Here is a 26,501-nt window from a genome sequence, read left to right on the forward strand (position 1 = left end):
TCATGCCGTCACCTCTCTCTCGATATCTCGAGCTGTATCGTCGATCATTCATTGATACTCCAATCACATGACGAACAAAGCGGAATTGGAAACAGTAGGAAACAAAGTTTGCAAAATTTGGCAGTTAAATTTCGGGTACCTCTAATACGTGACTTTATGGTTTCAGGTGTAGCATTCGGAGCCAGCCTCACATCATTCGCCATTTACACATTGCTCTACTTCGACAAGTACACGGCAACAAGCACAGCAATGAAGTACTCGGCCTGGTCAGCGTCTGGATTGGCAGGGCCATTGATCATGTCTTTTTTCGCCAACTTGTACGGCTTACACGGAGCACTTCTCCTCACCAGCGGTCTCGCGATGAATGCACTGCCACTTGTCATGCTACTCAAAGATCCCCGTCCCTTCAAGGTTTGCACAAAGAACAACATATTAGCTGAGAAGCGAGACTCCTCAGTAGGTAGAAACGGGCCTGCAATAATAGGTAAAGAACAAGATGACCTAAGACCAACCAAGCCAGTTTCAGAAACAGTCATCGTTCCTCCATCTGCAAGCATCGACAAACTCGGCTTGACCCTGAAGGGTGTGGCGGCCCTGTTCCGGATACCAGACTTCTACGTCCTGCTGGTTGTCTACGCGGTCTTTGACTGGACGGCGTTGCTCCACTCCACCACCGCTGTGGACTACGGACGAGACAAGGGCGTTTCGCTGGAGAGCGCGAAGTACGTGCTCACATGCCACGCCTTCGGTCACCTTGTGGGCCGAAGTGTTGTGCCCTTTGCTTCGGACAGGATACCATTCAGCCACTGCCCTATCGCTGTGGCTAGCCTCTTCGCTTCATTCCTTTCCTTCATCGGTGCATCTCTTGTCCGGTCTTTTACCTCGTTCATGGCCCTGAATGTAGTTCTCGGTGTTGGCCAGGGCTTTGTGACTTGCATACGAAGCGTCCTTATCACCAATTACCTCGGTGTTCAGCGACTTCCGGCCTTCTTCGGATTCCTAGGCCTCCTTCTTATACCACTGGCATCGGCGAGTGCAACCATTTTGGGTAAGAAAGCCCTGAACTGTACTTGCCTTCCGCAGCTGTCCAGGCTTATACCCAAATAACTAAAGAGACTGGGTTTTGACTACAATTTCTTTGTTTCAGCCAGCTGACTTCGTTCGCATTTAGCGCATCTAACAGGACTTGAAAACGTTGCCCTTTGCCTGCGGGGTGCTTGCTCTTGTACGTAAAAAGTATGGCAAGGTTCTACTTGTCTGTTGCCTTTACAGCAGATGAAGAATTATAGTTGCAAACATACCGTAAGCCATAATTTGACAGCTTTATAGCCACAGTGGTAGAAATTGTATACTGGCGCTCACATTTCGCTCAAGGAAAGATCATCAAACATGTATGCACAGCAGTGGCTATGACAGGCCCCTCTGTTGCTTAAGTAAATGCAGCAACTGCTGTTCACGATTCTCGCTGCACTTCCTGCAACAAATTTGAGAAGATTATGCTTTTCTCTTAGACTGTGTCACTTGTGGCTGTCGACAATCATTTGCATCTGTGGAAACTTTAAGAGGTGAGTCTTGGTAGAAAAGATAGGGCGCATACTGAGTCTACAGTGTCTGCAACAGAATTTTATTTCGGTTAGGTACAAAGTTCGCCTTCTGCTCACAACGTCTGCAAACTCTTCCGCCAAGACAGCTTCAACCCGAATCCAGTTTCCCTGAATGTAACCGCAGCTTTGAGTGCGCACAAGCTACTGCCACAATTATAAGCTCCCCAAGTATAGTGCGCGTTCCTAATATGCAACATAATTAATGCTTAGAGATGAGAAGAACCCTAATATTTAATAAAAGTAAGGGTGCACCTCTACTACTATCTATAATATGGATATGCTTTGTGCACGAGAGCTTATACGTTTCCTCGCAGAGACTATAAGCAACACCTTTTTCAATTTGATGAGCAAAGATTTTTATAGCGCAAGGGTATCTGTGGCCAAAGAGTGCCGTTTTCCAAGCATTCTGCCCCAGATAAGCCGAGCACCAGGCCAGGGAAAGCTTGTACCCATTGTACCATCCACTGCTACCAAGCGACACTGTATTCTGTTCTGCATTCTTGGGATAAACATAGGCGCTTTTCTCATGTTAAGTGTATAACCACCATAAATACCGTGTTAAACAAGTAGGCCAGCCGCGTGACGAAGAGGGAGAAGGTAGCCTCGGTACAATGCACTCTATACAGAATTTCTGGCAGTAGTTCCTGCTCTACGCAAACTAAAACCATCCTCCCGAAGTGGCAATCTACTCATTCTTTATTATTGTGCTCTTCCCTAGGTTAGCCTGTTGGCTCTACCACCTTACGCACATTCCTTTCATCGCAGCCTCTATATCGGAGCATTGTAGATTTCATATGGGCACCCGGTCACAGCAGTGTTACATTAAATAAGATTCCTCATAACCCGTCAAAGGCGTCTCTCAGCGGCCCTGTTTTGCATATCCTCCCAGCTGCCGTGTATATAATCTTAAAACAGCGCGAAAAACAGACGGACGCACAGAAGAGGCGTACACACGAGCGCTGACTTGTAACTGGCAACTTATTGCTGCCAAGAAGCCCACTATTATAACCGGGTTGCGCAACACACGAGAAACCCCGGAGTAAGAAGTACATCCTTCCCTACCATTCAGCACACTCAAAATTGGTGAAGCGAGCCGCATCCAGGATGTGTTTTAGTGCAAAAGCACTAATCCGGAGGTTCAGGGCCTAGCAAAATCGAATCTTGCCGATTGTATGTTCGAAAAGATCGAGAGCTCTGTCCCGTGGCCCTTCCCCCCCATCGCCCTCCTCTACGTGACACTAGTACGGAGGTTGAGAGCCTAGCAAAATCTTCTCTTGCCGATTGTATGTCCAGGAAGCGCGAGCGCATCGTGCCGTGGCACTGCCTGCTCATCGTCGTCTTCTAACATGACCCTAATTATGTGTCATTTTTCCAAGGCGCTAAAAAACTCAGGTATCACTGTGTGCAAACGAGCTCTGAAAAACAATGTAATCGCTTCTGAGAAGCTGCCACTCATCATTTCTTCCATTTTCAGTAGCCCAAAAGCCGCACAAGCATACGAAAAATGAAGTATATCCAACCGCTTCAACCGTGGTCCAAAGAAAACGAGAGAGAGAAAAAGAAAAAACTTTTATTTAGGTGATTAATTCGCGGAAGCCCCCTCAAGAGCGTCGAGGCCCCTCAAGAGCGATTTGTCACATATAAAAAAGGGATTTATGAAATTCTCCTGCAATGTGGCCAAAAGTCTATTACCCAAGTCAGCAGGTACCTAAATGACCGTTTGCGTGATCCCAAAAAAGTGGCAGAGTTTTAACGTAGTTAAACCGAGTAGACGTGCGAAAGATATTTATAATCCGGTTGGCTCATGGTATTGCTTTTCTTGATAGTCGGCACGTCTGGCGACGTTACTCGTTCGGTAGTATTATTGTTCGATGAAGACGACGATGTGCAGTGCGCAGCGCGAGAGTGTGATGCAGTTTCATGCGAAACGTGATCGGCTGCATTTCAGCTCAATAATGCTCCAGCTCATCGACCTTTATAATGAAAGAGACTTCCTACAGGACTGTCTTCTGCTCTTGATGCGGTGTCTATGGGTGCCGTCCTTCTGTCAAGCCAGTGGAGTGCAGCCACTAGCTGAAGTATTTTTAAATATGTATATACGCCCTTTTGTACATGCATAGCCTCGTATAGTAAATACTACGTTGAAAAAAGATAGTGCTCTCATGCAGTGGCCACCGAAGCTGATCTTGTCGCGCCACGGTGGGTTCGAATCCCAATAGTGAGTGACAATATCTATTTTGTTTACTTTATTTAGGCTGACAAGGTCAATCCAGGGTCCGTCTTCAGCGATGAAACTGCTTTTGCACCTTTGGTCGGGAAGTAGAGCTTTCGCACTAAATTGATGTGAAGAACGGTGTGTAAGGCCATCTAGCCTTTATTGAAAAACGAGACAAACGTCATCCAGAATTTGAGCACTGGGATGTCCTAGACTCGCATGCTGATCAGCTCACTAGAGAAGTGAGCGAGGCCTACAATGTATTGTAACGTACTTACTGACGAAGGGTGCTTTAATACCAGGCAGAAAGAGATACAAGACCAGGCGAGCTGAGGCAGCCATGATGACCGATCTCTTAATAATAATAATAATAATAATAATAATAATAATAATAATAATAATAATAATAATAATAATAATAATAATAATAATAATTGGTTTTTTGGGGGAAAGGAAATGGCGCTGTATCTGTCTCATATATCTTTGGACACCTGAACCGCGCCGTAACGGAAGGGATAAAGGAGGAAGTGAAAGAAGAAAGGAAGAATAGGTGCCGTAGTGGAGGGCTCCGGAATAATTTCGACCACCTGGGGATCTTTAACGTGCACTGACATCGCACAGCACACGGGCGCCTTAGCGTTTTTCCTCCATAAAAACGCAGCCGCCGCAGTCGGGTTCGAACCCGGGAACTCCGGATCAGTAGTCGAGCGCCCTAACCATCTCTTAACAGCGCGAGCACAAAATCGTCGTCGTCAGCTATGCGCCACCTGACAACACTAAGGGACATTTTTCTCTATTAAGAAACGAGAAGCGTTGCCATGGTTCCGACAACGTTCCTGTCAGCGTGAGGGTAAACAGAAAAGAAACAAAAAAAACGAGCAAAGTGTCGTAACTGAACAGCGCAGCGACATCAACACGTTTGCCGTTTTCGTGTATAGTAAAGCTTAAACGCCGCACAACGTGCACAATGTCAGAGCTGTGCTGTCGACGTCCCGGCTGCGCGGCATCGTTTAGAAGCACTACATAGTTAACATTACTCACATGCCGTAGCACTTTGTAAGGGCCAAAATAGGGGTAGAGTAGTTTCTCAGACATGCATTGGCGACGGGCAATAGTCCACACCCAGACTTCGTCACCGGTTTCGTAGTCAACCTCTCGGTGGCGAAGGTTGCAGCGGCACGCATCCATGTTCTGCTGTTGCCAGATGTGCACATGGGCCAACTGACGTGCTCCTTCAGCACGTTGGACAAATTGCTGGGCGTCTGGGGCAAGTTGGTCATCATCTAGGCACGGGAGCATGGAATCAAGCATGCTCTGGACTTCACGTCCGGAATCAAGGCGAAATGGAGTGAAGCGCATTGTTTCTTGCAAGGTGGTGCTGAAGGCGAAGATTACATATACGACAGGATCTCATCCCACGCTTTATGCTGGACATCTACGTACATTTACAGAACGTCCGCAGAGGTCCCGTTCAACTGTTCGGTCAAGACATTGCTCTGCGGATGGTAGGCTATCGTCTTGCAATGCGTTGAGCAGCTCAACCGAAAATTGTGGTCGATGAGCTGCGCTGTAAACGCCGTTCCTTTATTGGTAATCACGTACGAAGGGGCGCCATTTCGCAAGGCAACGTTGTAATAATAATAATAATAATAATAATAATAATAATAATAATAATAATAATAATAATAATAATAATAATAATAATAATAATAATAAATCTTTATTACTCCTCAAGGAATACATATATGTTGCCGGGCCTGCCGAAGCCTCTACATGGCTTGTATGGCAGTGCCCAGCAGCGGGGCAGTTCCAGCGTTCGGAGGCAATGGTATGCACTTTTTCATTAAAATAAAAGCTTTTAAACATACTGTTAGAGAAAAACACTGAACCTCAAACTTGTATTTTGCAAGTATGTTAAACAAATGATATATGCATATTAATGCTTTTTTCAATGTTGTCAACATGAACAGGGAGGCAAAATAAAGAAATAAAAATATCAAACATCGAACAATGCCTTTGCGCACATACACAATGAAAGTAACTGTATCGGATGCTCCAAAACATCATAAAAAACACCGAAATAAAGCACTATGCACCAATTATTTTTGAAGTTCAATTAACGCTCTTTTTACTCCGGATCGTGTTGTTTGCTGTAATACTGTTTTAGGGAGGCGATTAAATGTGTGGGGAATGTAGTACTTTCTTATGCTTTTTCCGTAATGTGTTCTCATGGAAGGTATTTCAAAACCAGAGCTGGTACGTAATGTTCTCCCGATGCTGCGTCGCTGTCTGAAGTCAGTGTTCCAAAAGTATTTGGGTACAGTGTAGGAGAGAAAAAGGGTGTCAAAATCCAGAAGTTTTAAATACTTAAACAATGTAAGCCCAGGCACAGGGGGATTGGCTCTGCGGATGGTAGGCTATCGTCTTGCAATGCGTTGAGCAGCTCAACCGAAAATTGTGGTCGATGAGCTGCGCTGTAAACGCCGTTCCTTTATTGGTAATCACGTACGAAGGGGCGCCATTTCGCAAGGCAACGTTGTAATAATAATAATAATAATAATAATAATAATAATAATAATAATAATAATAATAATAATAATAATAATAATAATAATAATAATAATGTTTATTTTCGCCACAGAATACAGAGGAGCGAAAATAGGTGGCTGGAGAAAAAGCTGCTCTATCGGCAGCTTGACGACGCTCCAGCAAACTTTTGCATCAGGAGCAATGGCGAGGCATAGAGTGCACATCTGAAACCCCATTTTTTTGCTTTTTTTCAAAGGCCTATCTTGCAGTACAACCGCACTTGCAAAACTAAATGAAAAACTAAAATAAAAGATTCATTTTTATACATGTGCACAACACAGAGATGATGAAATAACACTGAAAGACTGAAACAGAAGGGGAAAACGGACATGAAAAGCAACATAAACATGGTTCACCCGACAAAGAGGTTTGCGATGTGTCTACGCGGGATTGAAATGTCATTCACGCTCTGGAGGTCTAAATCATTTAAACTGGATGGTAATGAATGTCTAATTCTTTCGGTGCCGTAGCCAGCACGCGAAAAGGGAACAAACCATGGTGGCTGGTACCGAAAAGAGTAGGTTTTTGTATTTTTTGTAAGGTGTGCTAAATTTAAAACTGTTTCTGATCTTCCTTGCACTGCTTTTCTGTAGTCACATAGGAGTTTGTGTGTGTAAATATTATTTGCTGTCATAACCTTGTGTTTTCGGAAAAGTGGTTGTGTATGTTCAAGCCTAGATTTGTTTTCTATTGCACGGATTGCTTTCTTCTGAAGTAATAAAATATATAGGTGTTTAACGGTGTTATAGGTGCATAGGTGTTATAGGTGTTTAACGTCATAAAACGACTCAGGCTAAGGGGTACGCCGTAGTGAAGGGCTCCGGAAATTTCGAGCACGCCGTTCTTTCCAAGAATTCTGCATAGAAAAACTTGTGTATGAAAAACTCCGCGAGTTCGGAAGCTGTGCCACGAGGGATCGCATTGGTCTCGGCATAGCGATTCAAACAGTGTGTAGCAACTATGGTCCACCTATTGCCACCCGGCGACAAAGGGAAAGAGTCGAGAAGGTCGATTCCTATGTAGTCGAACCAAGCGCGAGGGGCTGTAACGGACTTGTAAAACCCCGCCGGCTTAAGTGGTGGCGTCTTTCGGCGCTGACATTCTCTGCAGCTTTTAACGTAGCGTTTTACAGCGGCAGAGAGTCCAGACCAGCAGTACATGTTCCGCACTCTTGGGAGCGCTCGTGAGAAGCTCAAGTGCCCACATGTGGGCTCATCGTGGCAGGTGAAAAGAATGTCACCTCGGAGATGAGCTGGAATTAAGAGAAGGTAAGGTCTATCGTGGGCTCTCGAGTTCTTGTACAAGAGACCGTGCCGCAGACAGAAGGAGCCAAGACGTGTACAGAAGTGCCGAAGTGCAAATTAACCAAGTATTTTGAAGATGTGCAGACTTCTAGGCCAGTTGGTGCATATGAACCGAGAAGAAAACAACGAACGCGTGCACGTGAAAAGAACAAAAATTTACTGCCCTGTAAATAATTCATTTTTTTCTCTCTTTCCCCGCCCCACTTTTCATTCTCGAAAATTCAGCGTTCTTCAGGGACACTCTGGGATCGTACGACAACTTCTACCGCGTATTTGGTGCAGCCAACCTCAGCGTGGCTGTGCTGCTTTCCCTCCTGGCTTGTCGGGACAAAGCTCGCAGACACATGTGGACACTGGACAAAAATACCGCTCCGTCATCGGATCGCTGAGCAAGGGTCCCTGAAGCTCTATCTGCGAAGGCACAGCGTTGAGAGGACACGCGATCACGCGGGCACCGCGCTTAAGTGTGTCGCCGTCCCAAAATACGCAGGTGCGGCAGTGAGCTAAAAGGGCTTGTATGTCGAAATAACCTTGAGCCTTATGCGTAAACTAGTTTTCAGATTAAACAAGATGTTTCTTTTCCGGGCGTCACATTCGCAGCTGGCAAACATATAATAGACCTTCGTATTGTGCATTGCAAGTAAAGAGATTAATCGAGAGATTCAAGAATAAAAGCGGTCAGGTTCATATATCGTAGGTATGAGCGTCATTTTCCACCCTCTCCTGCCTTTCTTTGCTGGAACCCATAGCATCTCTATCCGTGCAGCCGTCAAAGCGAACCACATAGGTTTCTACAGTGTACCGTAGATTCATTTTACCGTCTTTAATATCTCTTTTCTGATATTCTAACAATCAACCAGGAGGAACAATAAAGTTAATATTAAGCCACTTTTCAAACGTACGAATAATTTTAAAAACATTTCTTTTAGCGGACAATTCCACACTGGAATTTAACTCCTGCAATAAAAGGGCCTCTTCATCGAACGCATATTAACAATAAGTGGTGCCACATGATGCTACGTATTGGATTGTGTTGTGTTCATTGTGCGTTGTTTCAATTTTTTGGACGTTACTGCATCTTTATTATATTATTATATTGTATCTGATATATATTTTACTACATAATATTGAGTTCGCTCTGATGGACCCTGCCGTTTTATTGCGCATTTCGTTTTTTTTTACAATTGTTAAGAACAATTCTACATAGCCCCACTAGCAGCTGCAGTATGTATAAATAAATTATAAATAAATAAAAGATCTGTGAGGAAAATATTGTCTTCTTCATTGTCAAAATTAGGTGTAAGCATGCACACGTCTCTGTATTTCTCTTGCTCCTTCTGTCTTTCGTCCGGTTGCGCTGTTCCACCCAATATGCACCTATACCAAATTGCCCACGTTACTGTTCTACAAAATTGCGCCAACAAGACAAACAAAGAGCGCGATGTTGACGCGACTGGTGCAAAGTCCTGTCAAACCCGGCTCCTGTACCTGTCTTGAGTGTTAGAGCAATTTTTCGCCAATTTGAACAGATCGCTAGCGTTTACAGCGTTGCACCTTATGTGTGAAACAAAGTACAGTCTTCGGCCCTGCTGCTGGGGCGTTGCCGGCCGCCGTCAACTTTTTCCTTACATGTACACAGCGCGCTTTCCGTACTTGCCAATTAATAAACCAGATACTCGCCTACTTCACCCGCCCTATCTCTCTTCTTTTCCCTCTCAGCCCCGCTGCTGCTTTTTTCGTGCAAAACTCGCCAAACGGCTGCAACTGAGTGACGCGAGATACAGCGCTAACTCTTTCGTCCCGTTGCTAAGCGCTCTTCCCGCCTTTTTGCTCAACGACAGCTATTTGCGGAGTTGAAGGTAACACTGCTAATTCATTATTACGTGTTTCTTTCCCCGTTTGGATTGCCCGTAATGTCAGTATCTTCGTCTCACTCAGTGCGGTGTGTTGCAGTAATGTCTTGCATTGTGTCACTCTATGCTGACCGACCAGGATGGCATGGTTGCACCAACCACCAACACCGGCGCCGCCCAACCGGGACACGTGCCCTTAACAGCTCTAGCTACAAAAGGCAATAAGCGGGCATAGTGAAGGACAACACAAGAGTAGGAGGAAGGAAACATCACCTGAGAAGATTAGCTTAGGAGCTTAGGAGAAAACGTAAATGTAAAAACACCTTGGAGTACCGTATCAGCCGCTTCCTAAAATGCGGCGCTTAAATGTGAGCGCTTCGCTCTGGCACGTTATTTTACCCTATCCCCCTTATTAGCGCGGCGTACTTGTTTCCGCCGCCTGCGAAAACAAATATGACACGGCTATGAAAAAAAAATCCTGCCATTTGTACAATCTTTACTATGTAGCAGTTTTGCGAGGGCGGTACACATTGAATGTGTTCATGCATTCGAGGCTCCGCATAAATTTATAGATTAGCCAGCAAGCTTTTAGAGAGATACATTTTCGTCGCCCAGTGTGACATGAACTGGAAGTAAACATTTTGCTCGCTTCTCCTTCAAGATATGCGTGCAGCTAACATGATTATACTGAGTGCTGAATTGAACATGCACGTTCTCTGCAATGGACTGCAGAGATAACTGCGAAAGCATGGCTTACACGAAGTGTCTCAGGGAAGCCGGCCACTAATTTTAGACATAGGATTTTTGTGTAATAAACACGGCTTCTGTGGCGGAACAAATCCAGTGCCTGCGGACATCAGAAAGCAGGTGAATAAAGTACTCTAGTTAGCCAGTTAAAGGGGTATAGACACCTAATTCCAAGGTGGTGCAAAGTCTGCTGTGTCTGTACTTCCTGTTTAACGGCAATCGCAGGCAAGTATTGAATACAACTGAGCAACTGAACATATTTTTTTCCAGTTTTAAAGTTTAACTAAGTGCTCGTTCCTGTAAACAGGACCCATCGTCTGCACAGGAAGGACGTGACGTAGTAACCTGGCGAGAAAAAGTCAAGTATTAGTGACGTCACTGCGAAGAATTCCGATGTACGAAGCGATGTGTTGACAAGGGTGTTCGGCGGCTTGGCGCTCGTCTGTTCGGGTCGAGCATCGTCTCCCAACGCCAGGGGTCAACACCTTGCCTCTACGGTCTACCCGCTTTACCTTTTTCAGCCTAGTGCGACTCAATGAGTGGACGGCAAAGAGCACTTCAGGCATCATTCAGGACACTTGCCCACTAGCAGCACGGTGTAGTGGCGCGCCTGCAAGTAGCGTAGAACTGTTTTCATTTCGCGCTTTAGTTAGACAAACGCCAACTGCTGAAACTCTAGAGGTTGCTGTCTTCCTCGTGCAAAGTGTTAGGAGGTTTAAGTGACTTCGAGAGACGCTAATCGTCATGCCCGCGGTTTCCTGCGTCCTGGACTTTCGCTTCAGTAATACATGTGCCACAGAGGCTTTGCACAAGTTTCCTCGCGATGCCGCACAGAGTAAATCGTGCGTAGACTCTGTGCGAGGCACTGGGCGCCACTGTTCGACACTGGGCAAGTTGAGTGCCATGTGCTCACTGCACTTCGACTTCAGCTGCTACCATGCCGCTCTATCTTGCCTGCCTGCCGGCTTCGGCATTGAAAAGAAACGCTGCCTCAGGCCTGACGGGTGTCCTGCCGGCGTTATACCCCGCGGTTGCACTGCGTCTTCTCACTGCAGAGGGTGGACCAACAGCGCTAAAGCGTCAGGTGAGTACAGCATCACTCTAGCTGTTTGGTGTCATGCTGGTTCAGCTCGGCCCTGTAAAATTTTACGCATTGCGTTGCTTACAGCGTAAGCGGCCTTGCCAGTCCAGTGACACGTACCGCGACTGCGACCGTACGGTCTGCCCAACGTTGGACTACTCGTTTTCGAGCACAAGTGCGCAGTTCCCGCGAAAATATATTTTCTTGGGGCGCTTCCTTGATGCGGCAGAATTAATATTCGGGCTGGTTGCTTACCTAAGGACCATGGTAGCATAGAAGAATTCGCGAAAAAAAGACGCAACTGAAACGCTCTTAAACCCTGCTGCGAACTCTGTGACCTCGTTAGATCACCGAGAAGCACTGACTGACCCTCCCTTGCCCGGTCATCGGATTCTGCTGGACTCCCCTGCGCCGGACATAGCAGCTAGCGCTACGCTTTTGAGTTGAGAGGGCCGCTCTCGAAAGCAAATATGTAATTCTCCTCTCTTTATTTCCCAAGCACATGTTATCAAAGACAGCAGGTGATCAAGACCCTTGCAGTGCTACCAAAAGCTGAATTCAGATCATTGCCATTCATTCAGTGAACAGTGAATAATTTCTGGCATCGTACCATTAACTACAAAGATGCCATTATATTTTTATTTAAATACCCTAAACGCACAGCTGGGCAATACATAAGAGGGGGGAGAGAAAACAGCAAAAGGGAAAAAAGGCGGGCAGAAAACAGCATAGTGCATAATCTTTAAACACGTTAGTTAACAAATGCTATAAAGCACTATGCATACAAAATTCATACAATAAGTACCGAGCATACAATAAGTACAGACAATATATATATATATATATATATATATATATATATATATATATATATATATATATATATATATATATATATATATATATATATATATATATATATATATATATATATATATATATATATATATATATATATATATATATATAATACAATAAGCACATGCATTCAATAAGTACAGAGCACTGCAATCGCTAAGGAGTACATAGGTTAAGTACACAGTACATAATTCTTAAAAAGACAATAGTGAAAACAATACTACGATGAGTTTAGGCTACGAAGGTGCGCTGAAACTTTAGTTTGAAAATGTGATAAATCAGTTTCAGTAGCCATGTAAGTCGGCAACGAGTTCCAGACTTCCATAGAAAATAGTAAGGATGAGGAGGTTTGACACTTTAGCGCTCATGCGAAGAAGGGTTGTACTTTGTGGGAATGATCAGCCCGGGATAAGGTATGGTAGGCCGGAGTGATGCGATAGCTGCAAATTGGGACTAACTGTAGTATAAAGAGTGAAAAAACGACAAACGGGAGAACTTGCGTCGAGCGATAAGGCCGGGAATATTGTGAGCTTGCTTTAGTAATCACGCACATGCCGAAAGTATGAACCTTACAGCTTTAATTTAGAAGGAATAAAGACGGTTATTTCATAAAACGCTGCTTGGATTCCATATTTTAGCGGAATACTCTAAATCTGCAGTTTAAAAGCAGTTGAGAGTCAGCGCAGTGTGCATCATTTTTCGTTCTATCCTGTGTCCGTGGCGCTGTTTTATGAGTAAGAATGCAAAACCAACTCGCCCAATATGCCGTTCTGCACCGATCGAAGAAGACGAAGACCTAGTGGGTGGCTACGTGTCTGCTTCTAGGTCTGTGTTTTCGCTTTTCGTTGTCTTCTCGCGTGTGGCGTGGGTCGGACAGTGCCCTCCGTGAGGCCGAATGCTGACGACGCCCCTGCGGAGAAATTCCCGGCACGGTGGGCGCATTCTCAAGAAGGAAAACCCAACCGGAACCCTCAGGGGAGAGCTACTCTTAGCTCGGCGCTGCCGAGCGAGGCCGCGCTACGCGTCTGCATGGATTCTGCGTTGTCGCCGACAGCTACGCGGATGCCCGCTGTGTTGCCACCTGACGCAGCCTCCACGTCCACGCAATCGTCAGCGCCTCTGGGCCGTCTTCCGTGACATGGCCTGTGACATGGACTGCTCTACCGCCTCCGTGCCCGTGGCACTCCCTCAAGAAACTGTGCCTGTCGCGCCAGTTCAGTATTCCCACCAAGGGCCGTCACCAGCGTCTGGGCCTCCTCCACAGATGCCTCCCGTGAGTCAAGGCTCTCCTCCGCCTGCTGCGAACTCTTTCCACGTTACCATCATGCCTACATTGCGCTTTGATATGACTTCCATCCCTGTCCGGAATGTTCAAGCCACAATTGACCACGCTCTTGGCTCTTCGAACTACTGCGGGTTTGTCGTCCATTGCCCATCGAACACCATTACAGTAAACTTGTCATCCTTGATGGGCGCCCAGAAACTTTGCGCAGTTACGCGGATCCCCCTGGATGACAGCAAGCATGTCCCGGTGCAAATATATTTTGCATCTGGTCCTGACACGCTCCGCTGCATGGTTTATCATGTCGAAAGCACGAGCCCTCCCGAGGAGGTGCGCGCAAATATTCGCTGCTCAACTCACGTTGTACTGCAAGCACGGCCTATGGGTCGCCGGGGCTCATACCTGCTCATCCTGCAAGGCCCGTTGACTCTCCCGAAGTACCTTACCTACTACGGTGCGATCGTCAAACCACAGCCCTTCGAACCACGTCGTATTTTTTGTTATCACTGCCACAAAGAAGGACATATGCAAAATACCTGCCCTAATCCAGCAGCTGTGGCCGACATGAATGAACCAACAGTTCATTGTGCCCTGTGCAAATCGCCGGACCATGACATTCGCTCCCCCACTTGTCCAAAGAAGAAGCAAGCGAAGAAGTTTCACAAGTCGCCTTCAAAAATGGATGTTCCTACAAGTAATCGCTTTGCAGCTCTCGCATGTGACGACAACGACTTCCCTGAACTTCCTTTATCTGAGCCCGCTGCTGACCATACGTCTCCTCACCAGCGTACATATGCACAAGCGGGTCACCTTCCCGGATCAAATGGTACGCCAAAACATCCAGTGCATCCATCACATGTGGATACCACAGACGAAGACACAGCTTTAGACAATGCAATCGCGGAGGCTCGCCGCCGACTATACGAACTCACCCAGCGCCGGGATCAGCGTCGTTCTCAATCCTCTCGAAGAATTCTGATAACTCGCGAGAAATCATCAGAGGAATCCCCTATGGTAAGCACTGGCCCACAATCAAGTGCCGACCACCTGTTAGCCGTGACTACCCCGACAGTGGATAAGATATTAGCGCTGATGAAGCAGGTGACATTCCTCATCGTGGAAGCTCTTCGGCCTCGTTATGGATAGCGCATCATCATCGGTGGTGGTGCAGTAGAACTGTCAAGGATTCGCTAATAAGGCCTCTGAAGTGAACATCCGCCTTCGCGACGGAAAACTGAGGGCATGGGCGTTCCTACTCCAAGAGCATAATGCACTCCCACGCCTTTCAGGTTTCTGCGCATACCATTCACCCTCTATCCCTGATCGCCGTTGCACCGCCTCCTCCCTCAGTCCAGGTAAATCTGCAATTTATATTCACAGTTCAGTTCCGCACACACCGCTCGACCTTTCACGGTGGTGCAACACACGTCAAGGGGTTGTCGCCCTTCTCGTAAAACCTGCACGCACACCCCTTATTCTAGATTCTTTTTATAGTCGTCGTGGCTCCGCATCTCCCAATCTGGGATGGGTTCGTTTTCTACGTTCTACCAACTCGGGTATCCCTATTCTAGTTGGTGGTGACTTCAACGACGCACACACTGCGTGGGGTTACCCATCGGATTCCTCAAGGGGTGCACACATCCAAGGGAGCTTTTCGGATCATTCCTTTCAATTTTTAAACCAACCGAATACTTCTACCCGCCCACTAGGTGGCCCGTATTCACCTGATTTGACTTGGTGGTTAGGCCCCGGTAACCCTCGTTGGGCTGTTGATTCTGATACTTGGGGTAGCGATCACAGGCCTATTTTTATCTCCCTCACGCCTACGCGTCTGCGGAAAATACGCCGCACTGTACGGATAACATCATGGGACGCTGTACGCGCAGACAATCATTTATCTACATTCTACCCCTCTTCAGCATTGTCTACTCTCCCTGCTGTTCTCGCTACTCACACTATTACCACTACTGTAAATGAAGACGACCCAAACCCGGACATACATCTCTTGAATCTGTGGGCTCTTCGTCGCCAGGCGGATCTTTACGCTACTCGTCATCCCGATGACCCTTCGGCTCTTCCAACTCTTCACCACGCTACCGCACGGGCGCAGCGCTATGCAAAGCGGCTAGGCAGGCAACGCTGTGCTGCATGGTTTGCCCGCCTGTCCTCTACGCAGGGCAATCGACATCTTTGGAGAGTGTTTCACGCCATAGAGCGCCCTTCTCAGGTTGCAGAGTACACAGAGAGCATTCGCCTCGCGCTAAATGTGGATGAGGACACATTTGCACAACAAGCGGCCCGTCAATATTTTCCAAACCATGACTGCACCGCTACGTCTCCACCTGACTTATCGGTAACAGAGCCCCCGATGGGATTACTTCTGACCTCACAATGGCAGAGCTGCTGGCCTCCATTGAACGTTTAAAAACTACTACTACTCCCGGGCACGACGGCATACCTAACTCCTTATTCCGTAACTTGGAAGGGAGGGCTTTGCAAACCCTACTTGATACTTTTAACGAAGTGTGGCTTTCTGGCGTCATGCCAGGAGACTGGAAGCATTCTATTGTGGTTCCAATACCCAAGTCAGGTCAGCCTTCAGTATCTCTCTCGGCCCTTCGTCCAATTTTCCTTACGCCTACCATCTGCAAGCTTTATGAAAACATTCTAGCCGCACGCTTGTCGTGGTGGCTGGAATCCCATGATTGTTACCCAGATTCCCAAATTGGTTTCCGCCCACAAATTGGAACGGAGGACGGCCTTGCTACTTTGGCTGCTGACGTGCTTGACCACTCTCCGCAGAGTCACCTTGTACGAACCGTAATCGCTACAGACATAACAAAGGCATATGATAACATCCTTCACTCTGCCATTCTTGCCTCCCTTCAAACTCTTGGTCTCCCGCACCGGTTGCTCCTCTCCATTCACGCCTTTTTAGCAAATCGAACCTTCAGCGTTCGTGTCCACGGAAAGCCTTTTGGTAATTTCACTTCCAATAGAGGAGTGCCGCAGGGCTCCGTTCTCGCCCCCACATTATTTAATGTGGCTTTAATTCCTCTTGTTCGAGCCCTAGAGACCATCCCTTCTATCCGCGTGCTTGCATATGCCGATGATATCACCTTGTGGTGCTGTCATCCAAATGCGTCTATTCATCAGTCGGTCCTTCAACACGCGCTGGATGTATTGACATCTCGCCTCCCACCTCTGGGTCTAACACTCTCTCCTACTAAATCATGTTTCATTTGAATTGGAAATAAAGCCGCCTTACGGAAAGCTCCCCTTTTAAATTTTATGGTACATAACTCTCTGATTCCTCAGGTAGAAACTGTTCGTATTCTTGGTCTTCTCCTCCATACATCTGGGACTGGCACCCCGTGGCTGACAGCCACCCGTAAATCGGCTCACGCTACTATAGGTCTGATTCGTCGCATAGCTATGCGCTGTGGGGGCGCACGTGCTCATACAGCCCGCCAGCTTGTGCCCTCTATCATTCAGCCGCGGATAATATATCAGGCACAATTTCAACGTCTCACCCGCAGACAGTGGGACTCCCTTGAAGCTATCAATCGTAAGGCTATGCGCGCCATAACATATCTGCCTCGTTTAACACCCATACCAGTGCTACAGGAGTTCGCCCAACTTAATACACTCAGTGAAATCATCGACCAACCGGTGGCAAATAGAACTCGAAAACAGTCTCTCAAACTTCATTGTTTAAAGTCACTTCCACCGTGGTCCTATTGCCAGATCACTGACAATCGCCCCACTGTTTCCCCGTCGGTATCAGCAGCGTATCTGCCTGAATGGTGCATATTATACACGGATGCATCACATTCTGCAGAGAGGAGTGTTACTGCTGTGTATAGTCCATCTCATCCGCATCTCAACTCTCGCGCGACGTATACTGCGGATACGTGCACTCCCCTGGCATTTCAACTTCAAGCCATTTATAATGTCATTGCTTCCCTTCCGCTCGTTCCAACATTCAATACAGTTCATATTTACACCGACTCCCGCGCCGCCCTTAAACAGCTTAAGGCTGTTCGACGAACGTTCCAGATTTCACAATCTATTCATGTGCTCTGCGCAAAGTATCCATGTCCTGTGGTCATACACTGGATTCGCGGCCATGCCCAGGATCCACATAACATTCAAGCGGATGCTATGACTCATCTTCATACATTAGACGATCCGCCACCTTGCCCTCTTCCCCCAGATCCGTTCCTGTCCCATGTTTCCGATTCCGAAGTTCTGCGCCAGCGAACACGCGCTCTCATTCCTCCGTGTTCGCACCCTCTCCCCCGTAGTCTTACTCAGCAGGAGGAGGTATCCGTGCGCCGGATTCGGGCAGGGGCGGCTCTGACACCATCTGTCCGTCATCGGTGGCGTGCCAAAGATCTGCCAGTACCTGACAGGTGCCCTCACTGTAGCGCTGCACCGGACATTTGTGATGTGCGGCACTTGTTGTGGACGTGCCCAGCGAGGGCTGCTATCAGAAAACGGCTCCTCAGGGAGGTGGGCCTGCGGTGGAACCGCGAAAGTGACTACGTGAAGTGGACTATGGACAACCGTTTCATTAACAACCTCTGCGACTACCTTAGCGCAATGGTTCTTCACTCCTTCTTTTAACTTTCAATCCCGTGCATTCCTTCCCCCCTTTCCTTTTTCAACTTATGCCTCATGGCACACTTCTCGAATAAAAAAAAATATGCCGTTCTTCTAAAGCTGACCTTTTGAGAGCAGTACACGCGTGAAGCTTTGTCTTGGAGTTGGCAAGATATAAAGGACGTTTAAGGAGTCCCAGTTTCTAAAATGCTTTGTTTGTGGCGTAATTTATGTGGGTGCTCTATCCTAAATCAGCACTTAAATAGGCAGCGAGGTACAGTCCTGAAATTTATGATCGTGTACACGAGAGCGCGTTGCAGATAGCGTCGAGCCCTACTTGTGGCGATACGCGGCGGCTGCTTTCTGCAACGTGGCGAAGAGTGTTATGTCGCTTTGCCCCTCTTTTAAAAATGGTAGCCTTAGTTCATTGAAGAGCCGCTTTTCTGACGTAGATGAGATCAGCGTAATCGCAAAATTTGTATAACTGCTCGCATCACTCTTAGTTCATCCTTCAATGGGATGGGTAATATGGTTCTGCATTCTTTATGTTGAAGAATTTGTCCCACGAATTAACCGCGGGAGGACATAGTGCATGTTCGCGCTCATCGTCCCAGAAATGCACCAGGATACACACAAATTACCATTTCTGTTGTTCAATTCACTCGTTCATTAGGCACGCTGACGGAAATAGCATGTCGCGGTGACGCTGATGTCGCGGTGACCTGCGTTGCCGTTGAGTTAAAAATAGGGGTTCATATCCGGCCGCAGAAGGTAGTTTTCCCGAAAACTCGCAACCAAGGTTGTTAGATGTATGTTGAGACTTCTTGTCAGTCCGGCGAAGTGACAGCGTATATGAAGCAGTCTAAAGAGAAGTACTCACTCAACCACTCGCAGTGCGTCTGTGGGAAGGTGCAATGCGGTATGCCATGGTCATGGAGCTCTCCTGGTGCGATGCGTCTGTGTATGCGGTCGTACGCAGTGCTGGAAGATGCGTAGCAGTCCTAGACACTTCACCAAGGTGGTGCTGATGCCCGCGCGCATATCGCCTCTCGTCCGAGTGCGTCGCTTCGCTGGAGTTCTGGCTATTGCTGGGCGCACGCTTCTCTTGCTTTAGAGATAGTCAACTCAGTAAACACTAGGCGAGAGCATGAATGATAAAAGATGGGGCACGGACCCAGCAAAAGTAATTGCGCAAAAGTATTCAGCAAAATTAATTGCGCTTGTAATTAACTAGTTTAGACATTAAACTACTGCGCCAAAGCAATTCATGACATTACTAAGTAACCAGCCCAGAAAAGTAATGAATTACATTACAAACTACCGTGACAAGTATTTTAATTACTTCCATGTCTGGCGGTTATGTACATCAGCGACCTGCGGCTACCGTTTGTCAGCATCGAGTCTCTCAGGCTAAGGTGCTTCGTGAGCTATGCACGCGTACACTGCAGGCCCAACACAAAGACCTGGACCCCAAACAACGTTTGTTTATTCGACGAGTATGCCACTGGGCATTAGTATAGATTTGGGTATAAGAATGAATCATGACCTCGCGCCGGGTGGTTTATTGATTTTGAGCACTACATGGCAAATAAAAAAGTTCCTCGTCATGCTCGACAACTGTGTGGAGCACCGTGTGCTGTCTTTTCTGAATTCAGTGACCAAGCTCTTCTGCCACCGAATGCGACGCGAAAGACCCGCCATTCGACATGGGTGCATCATGCACACGCTTTAGGTGCCTTATTAGCGGCGCGTCACAGCGCATGCCGGTAGTAACTTAAGGGGCAGCCGCCGATGTCTTGGTTAGCGTCTCTTTTTTTCACAGCCATAAAAATCATTAAAACTCTTTGGATGGAAATCACTGCATAGAAGTGCATCACGAATTGTTTCAGTGGGATAGGATTTACGCACCTGGTAACGACGGAAGACGCAGTGGAACACCCTCAAGTTAAGATGAAAATGGACTTATGGAAATGTGTCATTCAAGGTTAGTCGGATATGAATTGGTTTAGAATGACTCGGTTTGCGCCAGTGTTGACGCTGACATAGCAGAGTCATTTACCGACACGGCTAAAGTACGCGAGCATAAGCACTCCCGAACTACCAACAAAGCAATTAATACGAAGACGATGCCAAGGATGCCGACCTAGAACCAGCTTCCGCGTGCGCTTCAACTACAATTAATTACGTCGCATCTTCAAAGCAGCTTGTCAGCCTCAGATGTCTCGACGAGGAACACACGAGATCTCTTGCGAGCTTGGAAAGCGCTGCGATAGGGTCCACCTTTAAGAGTCAGACGCGCAGAAGGAGCTTCTTTAAAAAATAAACGGCACATGCGTCTGGCTTTGTACTCTTGGCTGTAATATGGGATGTCCACTTACTACGAACCTCAGATGCAACGAATGCAATCTGGGTGACCATACGGTTCGTTATAAGCGGGATCGACTGTATTTTGTCTGTAACGTGTACAATCTTAAAGGCGTATTAGTGCGCGTGGAAAATGTGGAGGGCACACCTGCCATCTGCAGAATTTCCTTGTGACATAAGAAACTTGCTGAAATATGGGTTTTGCGAAGGGCAGTTGGCAAACAACCTACATGTCTGGCCAACTTTTTCATCATACACTGTCAGTGTGAACACGTTATATTCAGCTGCCATGCACAATTCTGTTATATTTTCTTTCCATTTTAGCACTTCAGCTCAACTGTCGCGCAGCATCACCACCTTGCATAATGCCCGAACAAACTCCATGTGACTAAGTGTGATGCTCAGACGTAGGGCACAGTGCTGGTGACTCTAGGGCATTCCAGCAACAGAAGCGATTGCAGGCAGCGGTGGTCCAAGTAACCCATCATGCTGTGTTGATTCACGTCTTATTGCCGGCACAGGTGAAGCCATGCTGCTTCAAAGGACGTTGGTCAAAGACGGTTTTAATGCTATATGCAAGGATTTATTTCTGGCATGCCGTGATTCGGTGGTTCTACAATCGCCCAGAAATTACGCGCGAGCTACGGCGGGCACGCCAGCACTCACTCTGAAAGTTTTCGCGCTCATCAAAAAGTCCAGGTCGCTGAAGACGCTATTTCATCCTGATGTGGGCTTGTGATATGTACTGGCATGAATAACTAAAATGACCCTGGCAAACATTGATGGGGTCTGCATGTCTTGGTCTTTGCTTGCAATAAGGCCTGCATCCAAACTGCACGATAGGTCCGCTGTCCACATGCATTTCCACTGCATTTCCATTCCCTCTGGGAAGCAATTGGTCCACCGCTTGCATAAACAGTGTTATTTTCAACGCACTTGCACTATTTCATTTTGCAATAGTTTAGTGTAGCGCTCTGTTCTAGTGTTGTGTTCTCAGATTCTTGCAAAAATGTCCTGCTTAGACAGCGGTCTAAATGCATTCTGCGGAGTGGTCCACAAATGAAAAGTTTTCTCGTTTGGTTGGTCATCAGGATACATGACCGCTAACTAAAGTTCTTTTTTTCTGTCTCATTTTTTGTGTTTGCAGGTCATCGGCTCTCCTGTCGTTGTCACAATGACGTGGCGAGACATGCACACACAAAGCAATGGGCCAGTCTGGCAGTGCACTGCCCATGGAAGTGTGCTTCTGGCTGGTGCCAACTTGTCCACGTGATGCAGCCCGACACAGTCCCTGCAACTCCAGGAGAACGCTGGTATTTGTGGCTTCTTGAAACGGACGACTGTATCCAGAATTGTGCCTTGATTCCAGATATCCATGTGGACTGCATGTTTCACTCATGAATTATTCTCTTTTTGCAGTGCTACTGTGGTTACTCGTGTGAATGTCGGCCTGTTTTTACAAAATGATAATTTTCCAAATTCATGGGTAAACCAGAACGCGAATAATGGCCAGGGCAAGGCGCAAACTACTATTGCAAAAAATCACGTGTTCTAGCTACCACCGTTCCGGTACAAAAGTTTCTACATGCCTTTTGTTTTCAAGAACTCCACGCAAAGATTCTCAAATAAGGCTGACATGGAGATTAGAATCGATCTTTACTGTGCCATCATTGTATCAGCCGCGCACTTTGGAGGCAGCATCGCAAAAGCAATACTTCTCTCAGTCGCTCAGCTGCGCAGGAAGTCATGCCTCTAGTGGTGGCGGTGTAGCCTCATCTTCTGGCAGCAATACTTATCGTACAAGTGAAAATTGTCAAAGAGCCGCCAACTTATGGTGCGTATACCAATGGAAACAGGAAAGGCTTCAAGTCATACCCCTTACTGCAGGAAGCACTCAAGGAATTATTCTTTCGCTGTACTTCCTTCATATATAAAGGGATGGTTAAATTTGTGCGTAACGTTCTGGCACTGGACAGTTGCGGGCTGAGTACACTGATTTTCGAGAGTGCTATTGAGACAGTCACTTCGATGCGTGGATTACGTTCTGTAGGCATGTATGGAATGAGATGAGGAAGATTACGCATGCGATTCTTAACTGACTGAATTTACCAGAGGTTGCCTGGAAGAGTATGGCACCTGCAGTGGTCCAGTTCAGGACTGATAGTCCTGAGATTTTTTGCTGGGTATAGAGATCCTGAATATTTGGAATGAAATAAAACCTTTTATTTGTCAAATTTATATTTTAATGAAATAAAAATTAGTCGCTGAGATTTCTCTGCAAAATATTCACATTTTTATGCACATAAAATTCTGTAGAGCTCGAAATATGTACACAAATATAAATGATTGAGGAACAGGGCTAATTTACAGTTATTTGCAGTGTTGCTTAAGATCCCATTTTAATGGGTTCTTTCCTATTTGGATTCATTTAATGCAGGCTACGTCAGTCAGCTCTCCAGCGTCGTTGATAAGCTCGTGGAGAGAGGAAGCTGTGGCAGTGCACAGGCGAGTAAGCTGCCCTCAGCTCCACCATCCATTTCAAGCCTTTGAGCCAGTCAACTTTGAGCCAGTCAACTGGACAGAACTTGTGCAAGCCCACATGGCACGGTGCATCGCATCTCAATAGCTCTAGTGGCATGGCCAGCACAAGTCGCCTCAGCTAGCAGTGATGGTGTACTTCTATGTGTAGTGAAACAAACTGAAGATGTGGACTGTGTGAGCAAGAGTCCCTGCACAGTTGCCTTGGTGTCTGTGCACATTTGTGTGCTTTCGGTGATAGTTCTTGTGCATTGTTGTATTTGGATGTACTGATGATGCATGTCATCTCAAAGGTGCGCTGCAGGAAAGAAACCTGGATTATTTTCTTTACTTGGGGTTCTTCTCACGTGTTCACATTACACGGGACAAGTGTACGAGCTGGTAGGTGGGGCTTAACTTCCCACGGCTGTATGTGGGCTGTCAAAGACGCCGTAGTAGAGGGCCTGAGAATAATTACATTTGTATAAGGCTCCTAAACGCCCGCTCTCATGGCGCAGCACATATGCATTAATTTCTGCATTTGACCTGCATTGAATTCTGCCCACAACAACCAGGAAACAAATCTACAGCACAGGTCACAAGGACAATGCCTTAACCAGCTGAGTTACTGCAGTGCGCGTGTCTGCGCAAAGGCTTGCTTTGGTTTAATCATTGAAGGTGCACACTGTGTAATAATTGCCGCAGGCTTTTGACAAAACAGTACAGTGCCTTCTCTGACGCTATATCTGTGTTCCTTGCGAGCCCAATGGTTAAACTGTACGCTAGCATACGCAGGTTCGCTGAACTGTATAGGAATAGCATTGGTGTGCTTTATTGGGAGGAGGGATACAGATGGCCTGTGAGTAATCAGTGTGTAAGTGAGCCTGACCAAATACACCTCATTATGTATGCGTGCTCAGATTGTGGTGAGTGCCATTTTAGAAGAAGACATATCTGTGTTTACTTAGGACATGCATTACACGCAACTCATGTTTTGTGTATCGGGGAGGCCCTGGGGAGTGCCTGGACGGGGAGGCCCTGGACCGGTCGTTCTCAGAATAGTGAAGAAACTGCCGATTCTACCGTCAGCCAAATAGTTCTTCAACAAATTACACACCAACACACTTCCCGTCAAGACATGGCTTCAGGACAAAGGTGTTGTCATTCTCTGGAACACCGAATGCTTTTATATAAGAAACCGATAACCATAGAACATGTATTCTTACCCTGCTGGGGCCCCATCTGTTATTGAGATGTACATCAGATAACATTAAAGAAACAGTTACCCCTGGAAACGTACGGCATACAGTTGTTGCCAATGAATACCTGAGAGGATACACTGTATTACCTGATTATGGTCCTGGGCCTCCAGGCTTTGTGGAAAGCGCGAATGCATTTCGAACACGCGGACATTGCTGTTCGTCCGGTTCCAGAACACTTCATTGACAGTTGTGTGTGTACGAAATCTGTACAAAGCACTGCCTGATCCACCACAATGGATGACTCTTTTGGATGAATTCGTGCCGCGGAAAAAATTTTAGCGCCGTGGTGGCCAAAGTGTGGTCGGCATGTTTTATCTTTTGTAACCCTTGAGTTGAGCGTTGAAATCGGCAATAAACAAAATAAAGGATGTCCGAGAGGTCTAAGGCGCCAGACTCGAGGTTAAAAGCATTTACCCACAATGCAGGATGAACTAGACATCTGGCTCACAGATATGGGCGTGGGGTCGAATCCCACATCTTACACATAATTTTATTTTAATTCTTTGAACATGCACAATGATATGCTACATATTGTCGCTCTAATAACGCAGCGCTGTGTCAAGATGGCCGAGTGATTCCACTTCCGGCCACTGAGCGTGATAGACATGTGTGTCACGAGCTCTGTAGGAGCGGCTTCAGCTTCCCAGAGGTGCCGCGCAAACAGTAATTCTGCCTCGGACAACGAGTGTCAAGTTATTTATTTATTTATTTATTTATTTATTTATTTATTTTGAAAAGGGGTTTAATGGCCGTGAAAGAACCAGGCACAGAACGGGCGTCGGCGGTTGTTGTCGAGCCACCCAGCTGCGCGCGCTCAGCGATAGCACTGCCGCTACCGCGTTGGCACATCTTCGTCCTTACAATTTATTTATTTATTTATTTATTTATTTATTTATTTATTTATTTATTTATTTATTTATTCGTACCTCAAAGATACAATAGGGGCATTACGTGACGAGTGGGTTGACAAATCATTTAAATAGATCAAAGATTAATGATTTGAAGGATTCCAGACCAGGAAGAATAAAAGCTTCAGCGGGAACGCTGTTCCAGTCTCTTGCAGTCTGGGCGAAGAATGATTTCAGATGCGCAGAAGTGGATGCTCGATGTGTATGAACAGCTTTCGGATGACTGATGCGAAGTGGAATGCGGGGTGCAGGAGTGATAACAGAATGACTCAAAGGGGAATGATAAAACCTGTGAAAAAGGCAGAATCTGGTTATATTCCGACACGATTCACGGCTGGGGAGGTTAGCTTTTGTTTTCAATGCTGTTACGCTCGTACGATATGAATAATCGGAATAGACGATTATTATCGCGCGGTTATGGACGGACTCAAGGGCAAGGTTAATTTGTTGGGAGTCCTACATTGAGCATGAATAATCAAGTTTAGGATGGACAAGAGTTAAATAGGCGGAAAGTTGTACGGAACCAGGTTGTAAACGCAAGTTACGTTTTAGATAGCCAAGTACACGGTTAGCTTCTTTATTTATGTTGATATGTGGGTGGTCCAAGAGAAATCCTGTGTTAGGCTGATTCCTAAATATTTACATGAATATGGGTGTGATATCATCGAACCGCAATGGATGTAGTTAAATGTAGGATACGACTGACAATGATGAAATTATATTAGATTTGTTTTATTAACGTTTAAAGACATTAGCCGGTTAGTGCACCGCTTTTCCTCAAGTTTTATGTTACATTGCAGATGGTGTCCCTGTTATCAGTGATACTCTGGTAAATGACGCAGTCATCGGCGAAAAAACGAACGGTTGAATATAGATCGCTTTGAAGGTCATTAATGTGGAATAAGAATAATAGAGGCTCTAAAATTGTGCCTTGCGGCACGCCTGAGGTTACAGGGAACATGGGAGATGCGTGATTATTAGTCCATGCAAACTGTTGGTGGTTAGTCAAAAAATCTCGGTGCCAATCATATATTAGGGGCTCAGGTTAGGCGTAGAAGTGTGAATACGAGGCGTTTATGAAAAACTTTGTAGAAAGTTTTTTCAGAGTCAGAGAAAAGAGCGTCCATGGGTGTGTTAGTGTCCATACTAGAACTGATGTCATGAGTAAAGAGAGCCAATTGTGTACAGCAGGACAGGTTTTTCAGGAATCCGAGTTGAGAAGGGTGAAAAAAGTTCACAGTGTGCTAGAAGTTCATGATGTGTTAGTAAATTACATGCTTCATTAATTGAGAGAGAACGCTAGTGAGGGAAA

The 26,501-nt window shown here is 46.3% G+C and overlaps 1 protein-coding gene across 1 annotated transcript in view; it reads left to right on the forward strand.

The window, feature by feature from the left end:
• Window positions 1-8,916, forward strand: part of LOC144130300 (uncharacterized) — a 32,025-nt gene extending 23,109 nt beyond the window's left edge. The window contains exons 3-4 of the mRNA XM_077664247.1: window positions 167-1,048; window positions 7,938-8,916. Coding sequence (XP_077520373.1) covers window positions 167-1,048; window positions 7,938-8,101 — 1,046 coding nt within the window. The 3' untranslated portion in view covers window positions 8,102-8,916. The remainder of the gene's footprint in view (window positions 1-166; window positions 1,049-7,937) is intronic.
• Window positions 8,917-26,501: the final 17,585 nt, after the last annotated feature.

The sequence above is a fragment of the Amblyomma americanum genome, chromosome 4, assembly GCF_052857255.1.
Source record: "Amblyomma americanum isolate KBUSLIRL-KWMA chromosome 4, ASM5285725v1, whole genome shotgun sequence".
Taxonomy (NCBI): Eukaryota; Metazoa; Arthropoda; class Arachnida; order Ixodida; family Ixodidae; genus Amblyomma; species Amblyomma americanum.